At 33.5% G+C, this 10,233-nt stretch overlaps 1 protein-coding gene across 1 annotated transcript; it reads right to left on the bottom strand.

The window, feature by feature from the left end:
* Positions 1–4,683: 4,683 nt before the first annotated feature.
* On the bottom strand, positions 4,684–9,685 carry LOC134711174 (histone H3.v1-like). The gene is made up of 5 exons (XM_063571632.1): positions 9,537–9,685; positions 7,664–7,723; positions 7,238–7,303; positions 5,919–5,966; positions 4,684–4,984 (listed from the first exon to the last, which is right to left on the bottom strand). The coding sequence occupies exons 1-5, from the start codon at positions 9,586–9,588 to the stop codon at positions 4,818–4,820; spliced, it is 393 nt and encodes a 130-aa protein (XP_063427702.1). The 5' UTR covers positions 9,589–9,685; the 3' UTR covers positions 4,684–4,817.
* Between the last annotated feature and the right edge of the window lie 548 nt (positions 9,686–10,233).

The raw sequence follows: 10,233 nt of genomic DNA, 5'->3' as shown, positions 1-10,233 counted from the left end.
TGACAAACTCATAAGGATCTAGGGTATAAGTGCTATCGGCCATTGCAAAGGCAATAAGTATCTATAACTTTGGTATCATGGCCCACGTGGAGAATCTCTTAGTTTGGCCAGCCGGCAATAGTTCATTTCGAATTTGTGATATACCAGGGTACCCACCTTACCCTTCCCTGACTTACTCATACGGCTCTAGGGGATAAATTCTATGGGCCATTTTAGAGGCATACCCACCTCTACCTTTGGTATAATTGCCGATGTGGAAAATCTCTTAATTTGGCCAACCGGCAATAATTCAGTTCGATTTCGATGTAAACCAGGAAATCGTATCCCCCTTTTAACCTTCTGCTGACAAACTCGTACGGGTCTAGGGTATAAGTGCTACGGGCCAATTTAAAGGCAATAAATACCTCTAACTCTGTTATCATGGTCCACGTGGAGAATTTCTTCGTTTGGCCAGCCGGCAATAGTTCATTTCGAATTTGTGATATACCAGGATACCCACCTTACCCTTTTCTGACTTACTCGTACGGGTCTGGGGCATAAGTGCTATGGGCCATTTAAGAGGCAATACCCACCTCTACCTCTGTTATAATGGCTGATGTAGATCATCTCTCAGTGTGGCCAGCCGGCGATAGTTCAGTTCGACTTCGTTGTAAACCAGGATACCACATCCCCCTTTTAACCCTCTGCTGACAAACTCATAAGGGTCTAGGGTATAAGTGCTATCGGCCAGTGCAAAGGCAATACGTATCTTTAACTCTGGTATCATGGCCCATGTGGAGAGTCTCTTAGTTTGGCAGGCCGGCAATAGTTCATTTCGAATTTGTGATATACCAGGGTACCCACCTTACCCTTACCTGACTTACTCGTACGGCTTTAGGGGATAAGTGCTATGAGTCATTTTAGAGGCATACCCACCTCTACCTTTGATATAATGGCCGATGTGGAGAATCTCTTAGTTTGGCCAACTGGCAATAATTCAGTTTGATTTCGATGTAAATCAGAAAATCGTATCCCCCTTTTAACCCTCTGCTGACAAACTCGTACAGGTCTAGGGTATAAGTGCCACGGGCAATTTTTACGGCAATAAATACCTCTAACTCTGTTATCCTGGCCCACGTGGAGAATTTCTTCGTTTGGCCAGCCGGCAATAGTTCATTTCGAATTTGTGATATACCAGCTGGGTACCCACCTTACCCTTTCCTGACTAACTGGTACGGGTCTATGGGATAAGTGCAATGGGCCAGTTTAGAGCCAACACCTACCTGTACATCTGGTATAATGGCCGATTTGAAGAATCTCTTAGTTTGTTCAGTTCGACTTTGTTGTAAACCAGGATACCATATCCTCCTTTTAACCCTCTGCTGACAAACTCGTACGGGTCTAGGGTATCAATGCTTTGGACCATTTTAAAGGCAATAAGTACCTATACCTCTGGTATCATTGCCCAAGTGGAGAATCTCTTAGTTTGGCCAGCCGGCAATAGTTAATTTCGAATTTGTGATATACCAGGGTACCCACCTTATCCTTTCCTGACTAACTCGTACGGGTCTAGGGGATAAGTGCTATGAGCCATTTAAGAGGCAATACCTACCTCTACCTCTGGTATAATGGCCGATGTGGAGAATCTCTTAGTTTGGCCAGCCGGCAATAGTTTAGTTCGACTTCGTTGTAAACAAGAATACCATATACCCCTTTAAACCCTCTGCTGATAAACTCGTACGGGTCTGGGGTATAAGTGTTATTGGCCATTTCAAAAGGAATATGTACCTCTACCTCTGGTATCATAGCCAACGTGGAGAATCTCTTAGTTTATTCAGTTCGACTTTGTTGTAAACCAGGATACCATATCCCCCTTTTAACCCTCTGCTGACAGACTCGTACGGGTCTAGGGTATAAGTGCTTTGGACCATTTTAAAGGCAATAAGTACCTATACCTCTGGTATCATTGCCCAAGTGGAGAATCTCTAAGTTTGGCCAGCCGGCAATAGTTCATTTCGAATTTGTGATATACCAGGGTACCCACCTTACCCTTTCCTGACTAACTCGTACAGGTCTAGGACATAAGTGCTATGAGCCATTTTAGAGGCAATACCTACATCTACCTCTGGTATAATGGCAGATGTGGAGAATCAATTAGTTTGGCCAGCCGGCAATAGTTCATTTCGACTTCATGATATACCAGGGTATCCTTTTACTCTTTGCTGATAAACTTGTACGGGTCTAGGTCAAAAATGATATGGGCCATTTTAAATGCAATAAGTACCACTACTTCTGGTATAATGTGGAGAAGTGCTTAGCTTATCCAGCCGGCAATAATTTATTTCGACTGCGTCGTAATATAACAGAGTACCGCCTTTACCCTTTGTTAACTAACTAGCACAGGTCGAGGGCATAAGGGCTTTGGGCAATTTTAAAGTGGATGACTACATCTAGCTCTGGTAAAGTGTCCCAAGAGTATAATCTCTTAGTTTAGCCAGCCTGAAATAATTTATTCGGACTTGATGATATACAAGAGTTCTCACCTTATCCGTTGCTGACACACTCGTAGTGGTCTAGGGAATAGTTAATATGGGTTATTTTAAGAGACTACATCTGAACGGCAGTTTACCTTATTAAGTTAAGACTCAAATTAGTCGCCGTAGTTTTAAATAAAGAAAGGTCATTAATAAAGTAATTGTCAGGGTTTACTTTACTCTTTTTCTTTAATTCTAAATTTGTTTTTGTCTAGTCTGTTTGATATGGATGATAATAGATAGCATTTACGATATGAATACTTTTGAGATGGGACTATATTTGTACAAATTATGGAATACCCATATGGCAATTAATTCCTTTTTATTTATTTCAGTTTGTAATTTAAAGTTTGTAATGTAAAGTTGTTATTTATGTGAATACTTTGAGAAGACAAGAATATTTATAAGAACTGTTCTTTTCTTTATTTGTTCGGTGTAATGTCCCGTTAAATTTCTATATTTAATCATATTTTTTTTTATTTGTTATTGCTTCAGTTTACACTTTTTCTCTTATCACAGAATTTTGATAGACCATAACTTGGTTTTATATTTATGGAAGCATTAACATTGTTTTTATAACATTTACAATGTTGTTTAAAGACGCAAACCTTGCAGAAGACCCAAATTTGATTAAGTAAACGCTGACCTCGAAGAAGACACCCATTGACATGCCTGTTTGAAGCAATATCAAATATAAATAGGAACGTTATTTAATCATAATGATCGTTCATAGTTTCTAACAACACTTCTTCGAACGCAAGTCATCTCATGAATATTATTGGCGGCTCATGAATATTATTGAAGGCTGGCCTCATGAATATTAACGCCGGCTGCTATCGACGGCTAGCTTCACACTAGTCATATTTCCTGCTCTCCCAAACAAAGTATCTATCGGTACACATCCAACAGTGTCAAGACGTTATAAACAATCGGAGAAAAGCACGATGCTAGTTGTCTTTTTTTGTGTGCATTAACAGTTAGCATCCAGCAATTTTTATGAAAATTACTTTTTTGTTGATATTAACGACGTATGTTTTAAACAAAGATTACACTTTTTAAATATAGAAAAGTACAAAGTCGAATTGAAATATCAATGTTTGTTTATGACAACAGATGGCTGCGATTTTAAATGCAAAATATTGATCCCATTGAAAATTTTGTTACTAGTTACCTAGTGACTTCATTCAATTATTTGTTTTTATACGTCCAGTGACAACTATTGCATAGGTACCAAGACTATAACATGTTGCCGTTGGTTCTTGCTTGTCATATGTGTTATTTGTTTTTTTTCTTATATATATATATATATATAGAGTAAGCGTTTTAATCGGGATACATATCTCTATAGACTTCGAGCAAACCATTCTTCAAACTAACTTCTAAAATCAGCTTTGTATTGCGAAGACATTCATTAAAAGTAATTTCAAAATGACATGACAAATCTAGTGAATTGACTACAGGGATCAAACGAATAAAGAATTTAAAATTGTATTTAAGATGCATGTTGTGGCAAGTGTTGTCATTTTTTAAAGAGCCATGTGATCTGGAGCTATCCAACTTTTTAGAGGTTTAGCTAGCTTTAAAACTAGGTTTAATCTACCATTTTTTACATATGAAAATCCTGTACCAAATCAGAAATATGACAGTTGTTATCCATTCGTTTGATGTGTTTGAGCTTTTGATTTTACAAGTGCCATTTTATTAGGGACTTTCCTATTTTAATTTTCCTCTTAGTTCGGTATTTTTTTGTGATTTTACTTTTTTCTAGAATAACATGATTTTGTTTGGTAGGTTGTTCTAAATCGTGTCGTAAGATATTCTTTGAGTCGAGACACAGATATAGTTTAAAGATGTCGTAACTGAAGTTGCGTATATGAATAGCATTATCTTGACAGATATGGTATTGAATTTACTAACACGACAACAAATCAACAGTGCTTATAATCCACTTCATTTGGACCAATAAATAGTTGTCTCATTGTCAACCATACCACATCTTTTTAATATCTTGTGATGTATTTGAATCTCGATTGCGTATCTATAACAATTTGATACAGGTAATTTATACACGCACGAAATCACAATTTTCTCCTTTTCTATAAAGCAGGGAAAGTCTCGCACAGTGTGTTTACTATTGTATATGATATGATTTACAACAATATTCTCTATATGTGGTTGCATACTTTATTAATAAATTGAACAATAAAAGTCTATCTATTTTTTAATATGTTTGTTTTACTGAGTCGCAGCATGTTTATTAGCGCTAGTTATTAATGTATCACAACCAGTACTTTATGATGATGATTATGCAACTGTATCACTATTATCAGCAGATGTTTCACTCTCTTTTTCTTGCTCTATTTCTTCTTCTTCTTCCTCTTCCTCTTCCTCTTCCTCCTCCTCTGCCTCTTCTTCGTCATCTTCATCATCTACTTCTTCTTCTTCTTGTTCTTCACTGCTGCTGTCACCTTCTGAATATCAAAATTAAATCAATATTTTTGTTTTAACTCTATGAATGTAGAAACAAAAAACAAATTGCAAAGCAAATTCCATTTTCATTTGCGTTCCCTTTGCAGAACATCACAGACGTATGATAATCAAATAAAAAAACTATAAAGGAAAAAAATGAAATAATTACAAAATCACCCAACAACTTTCTATAAGATACAGAAACAGTACATATGCGAATGAAAACATGAGGAAATGTGGTATGTTAGCCAATGAAATTGTTCACTAGAGTTCAAGTAAAGTGGTAGTAAGCAACTATATGCTTTCAACAAGAAGAAAAACCCACACCGTAAACTAAAGTCGGCTATGAAAGGCCCCCGACAAGAAAAATGTTAAACAATTCTAAAACGATAAAAACTTTTTACGAAAAACAAAAATAACAGTCTAAAACAACCATAGGGAGTATATTATATTCCTTAGATAGTAATTCAAAAAGTAATGTATTGCAAGGCATATTACACGGGTATGATGAAAAGCAATTTTGAAAAACATTGATATAAAATTGAGAATCGAAATGGAGAATATGTCAACGAGGCAACAACCCGACCAAAGAGCAGACAACAGCCGAAGGTCACCAATGAGTCGTCAACGCTGCGAGAAAATCCCGCACCCGGAAGTGGTCCTCAGCTGGCCCTTGGATGAAATTGTGTACTAGTTCTTTAAGATCAATAAAAACTTGAGTAAATAAGAGAAAGTGATACATCGCCATAATGATAGAAATTATGGTCATATATATCACACGTAATGAAAGTTAAACAACCTAAAAGACTATCAATTCAGAGGTACAATCTGTTACAGATATGGAACAAAAATATAATATATCTGCTTGCAATTTCAAAACGTCAACAAGCCTCGGTTTGAGATTGGTACAATTTGTTAAGTTTATACAATACACACCTTCTTCTTCGCTTGCTTCTTCTGGCGCTTCCACAGACACAGGGGCAACTAAAATTAAAAGAAATGAACAAAATAAATTCTAAAAGTGATTTTGATAAATTCAATCCCACACGTGTATATTTTGATCACATAGAGGTACCAGGCCACCAATTCATCCAACGCAATTTATAACATCAAACAAGTTGCACTTCCCCGACAAAAATAGTTAATGAACTTCCTTTATCATATTTGTTTATAGTATAATACTTTTAGATATCCAGAAAATGAAGGGTTATTTTAGTAGCACTTGCTTTCCGAAAGATGGTATTTCAATGGAAGACTACACATTGGTTGAAAATTGATATGCATACATGTACAATTCAGAACACACATAAGTTCTATGAAGTTAAACTTGATAAAAAAAAAAAGGTAAAATGTTTAAAAAAACCCAGTGAATATTGACAAACAAGAAGAGGTTTTAAATTGGAGGTCTGAAACTAATATGCACGAATCTAAAACGTCGATTAAAACATGGTGAAATTGATAAACCTGCGTATTATTTACATAAAGTTATAGATAATCGGTTGTTTTATTCACTAAATATTAAATTGAATATGTATAATCAACAATGTACGAGAGAGGGCTAGGGTGAATATAGGGAAATATGTTTCATAATTTAATGTAGAAATATATGATATATAACATGAAATCAGCATCCGGGTTCGGGATTTTCTCGCTGTGTAAAATATTAAAATGGTGGCATTCGGCTGTTTTATGCTCTTTCGTCGGATAGTGTTCACTTTAACACATTCCCCGTTTAAATCTCAATTCTATTGCATATTGGTTACGTTATAAAACACGGGGAAACCTTATGTGTTATCAACACAACTTAATGTAATGGAAACGAAAGGTTAGGGTACATGCACGTGTACAAATAAATTGTTGACAAAACTCTTCATCAAACAAAATAACGTTTTTTTAGCTGTTCTTGCTGTCAAAGTCATAAAGAGATTGAAGCAGGACAAGATAGAACTGGTTTGAGATTGATACCATTTGTTTAAGGTGGTACCTAACACTACAGGGAGATAACGCTGTAAAATCAGATAAACGTTTTAATCACGTTGTATTGTTACGGGAATATTAAGCTTCCCAATGATCAAAATTAGTGTTTGTCAAAATGTAAGTTTTCTGAGGAAATTGTTGGTTCAAAACTTTCTTAAATTTTTATATTTTTGTCAAAAGGTCAAATATATATTTTGTAAAAAAAAAATGAAAAATAAACGAGCCAAATTAATTTTAATCAAGGTGTTGGGTACCACATTAAATCAATCGATACACACCTTCTTCTGTTGTTTCTACTGGCGCTTCCACAGCTACTGCTGGCGCGTCCGGAACCACAACGGCATCTAAAGTATAAAGATAAATAGGATTTTGCTAAATTCATATTTTAAAAAGAATAGACATACATAATTAAAGCGTATATAAAATAAACGAAACAAGTATAATATAGCTTTAATTAATTTCATTTTTTAAAATTCACATTGAATGCATAGATATAATTAACGATACGAAAGAGAGGGAAAAAAACAAGAGATACGATAAAATATGTCTTTATATATTGAATAACAAAAAACTAAAAGTAACTTGTCTGAGCATTTTGAACGAAGATAAAATTTGACAAAAACGTATGAAATATTTTTACAAATACAACATAGTGGATGTTTCGTGCACATTCTTAAAATAAAGTACATAAATATCTTCCATACCGCTTTTCTCCAATGCAGGAGGATCAATCACAGCAGGTTCAACCACAGGCACAGGATCTCCTGTAAATTAATACAATCAAATTTAATGTCTGCCGAATTCATCATGGATTATCGTTATCCATTTTCTTTTACTGGTTTCAATAATTTTACTTCTTTTTCTGTTTTAAAAGTTACAGAACTTTTCTGGAACTAATAGTTAAGATTACAATTAGCCGAACACTTTTCAAGTTTAAATTTACTACTTTTCAGATTTATTAAAATCAATTTTAGACTATTATTTTTCTGACAAAAAATGCAAATATTAACCATATGAAGATACATAAAAAATGCAAACATTTCATTTGTATATATATATAGCTACACACATTAATGTAAATAATGACACGTGACAATTCCAGTGTGCAGTATATTTAAACAGGTTACTGTATTGAAATAATATTGAACCTTGCATAAACAATGTATTTATAAAAGAATTTAAGAACAGAGTTCAACTTAGGTTCATCATAAAACTGTTATTATTGACAAAACATTAGACATACAAAAATAAGATACACTATAAATTGGCTTATCTTTGTTTTTATATTAACTTTGTGTCACATAAAATATACTGTGACACAGACAAGCAGAAACAAAAACGAAAAAACACAATCAATAAAAAAAAAGCAAGCTAACTAAGTTTTTAATGAAGACTTTATGTTTTTCATAAATAGAATGTTTTAAACATATAATGACGATAACATTGCGTAATCGGCATGTAGATAGAATCATTTAAATATAATTACATAAGATCAGAGACATGTATTATATGTCTCTGATTAGATGTATGTTTCATTTATGTTATTCTGAATGACTGCACTGCAATCTCGCATTATTCCTTCATAATCAATTGCAACTTCATTACAGAATAAGATTTTGCATTCATGATGACACGAGGTCTCACAATAAAGTGCACACGTCAGGTAAATTCAATAAAAACTTGAAAAAAATCGTGTTTTTATGATCCTAGCTATAAAATGTAATTATAAGTATTGAATGCTTCTTTTTGTAACTTCATAGGGTTGTAAAATCGTTGAACGTGCGCACCTTTTTAGAATGAAGCGCTTCCACGCTTCATACAAAATGTACTTCGGTCACAAAAAGTTACAAAAAGAAGCATTCAATTCTTAAATGCATTTGTCTCTACTTTAATGAAATGTAATTACGGGACACATTGATAGTTAAATTATATCTACCTTAAGTATTAAATTATAAATATTCAAACACGATTGATTTTTGTTTTTCACACTTTTTTAATATATTCATTGCGATTATAATACATCTAGTGAATTAATATGCATTGAGTTATAATGAAATATTTGTGACTGTACGTTAACAATCAATAAATTATTTGTATGATTATATTAATTATCATAGCCTTGAATACGTTAAGATTTAAAATTGCATTCTAGCTTTCTCTCCATTATGCTAATAATCGAACGATAAGTTGTCTAATATAAGTTGCTTTCACGAAACAATAAAATAAGAAAAATTAAAAAAAAAATGATTTAACCATGTCTTCCGAAATTATTTTTTTTTGTCGTAGCAATTTAAAAATTTAATTTAATTAATTATCAGAATTAAATAGATATCAGAAGATGTGGTATGAGTGCTGTAAAAGTTAACCATTACGGGCCAAATTACGGCTTTAACACGGAGCCTTGGCTCACACCGAACAGGTTCCTGACTTAAGACAGTTGTAAAAAAACGTATGAAAAGGTATCGTGTTGAAAACTAAAATATCAGTAGAAATCAATAAATTTAAAGATGAATCTTAGAAAATATTTTAATACTTCATGAAATGAATTAAAAAAAACTAATTTTACAAGAGACTTACCGGCAGCAAACATACAAGCAGCAAAGGCGCACAGTATTACGAAAACCTTCATGGTGGATGAGATGTTTCTGGACTGTTGTTGTTGTGTATGTGACTGGTAGACAACCGTTTTGCATTTGCTGTTCTAAACTACTGCATTTTATACCCAAGTAAGGTGTAACATCTGTTCTGTAATACGTGGGCTACCTTCGATTCTTGCTTTATCATATTGTATTGAAACGACAGATTGATACTTTAAATTGATTTCTAGTTAAAATATTACCAGCAGATAATTTGCGACGAACAAATTTTAATTATGCATTATTACAATATTTGAAATTATCCACTGTTAAATACATACGTTTTATAAAGACTATTTAATTGTATTGAGTACAATATTCAGTGCATTTATTAAACACGTAGTATACCTTTATATCAATTTTTGTTGAAATTCTAGCGCAAAAAGATGTTTATCAAATTATTTTTGATTTATTTTCTCTCTTTTTATTACAAATCATAACTCATGATTAGCGCTCACTGACAAGTTAATACTGGAGATAAATATGGAACCTGGTTTTATAGACATGCCATACATATATCTTAATTTGTTTGCAAAAAATAGTTTTGAAATAAAATCGTCTTCTTAAATGGTTAATTTTTTTTTCTGTGCTAATTTTTATTTAAATTTGCTAAATAAGAAAATGACACCTATTTTTCT

This window comes from Mytilus trossulus, chromosome 3 (assembly GCF_036588685.1).
Source record: "Mytilus trossulus isolate FHL-02 chromosome 3, PNRI_Mtr1.1.1.hap1, whole genome shotgun sequence".
NCBI lineage: Eukaryota > Metazoa > Mollusca > Bivalvia > Mytilida > Mytilidae > Mytilus > Mytilus trossulus.
Note: the sequence above shows the minus strand (reverse complement) of the source record. Positions and strands in the feature narration are given on the sequence as shown.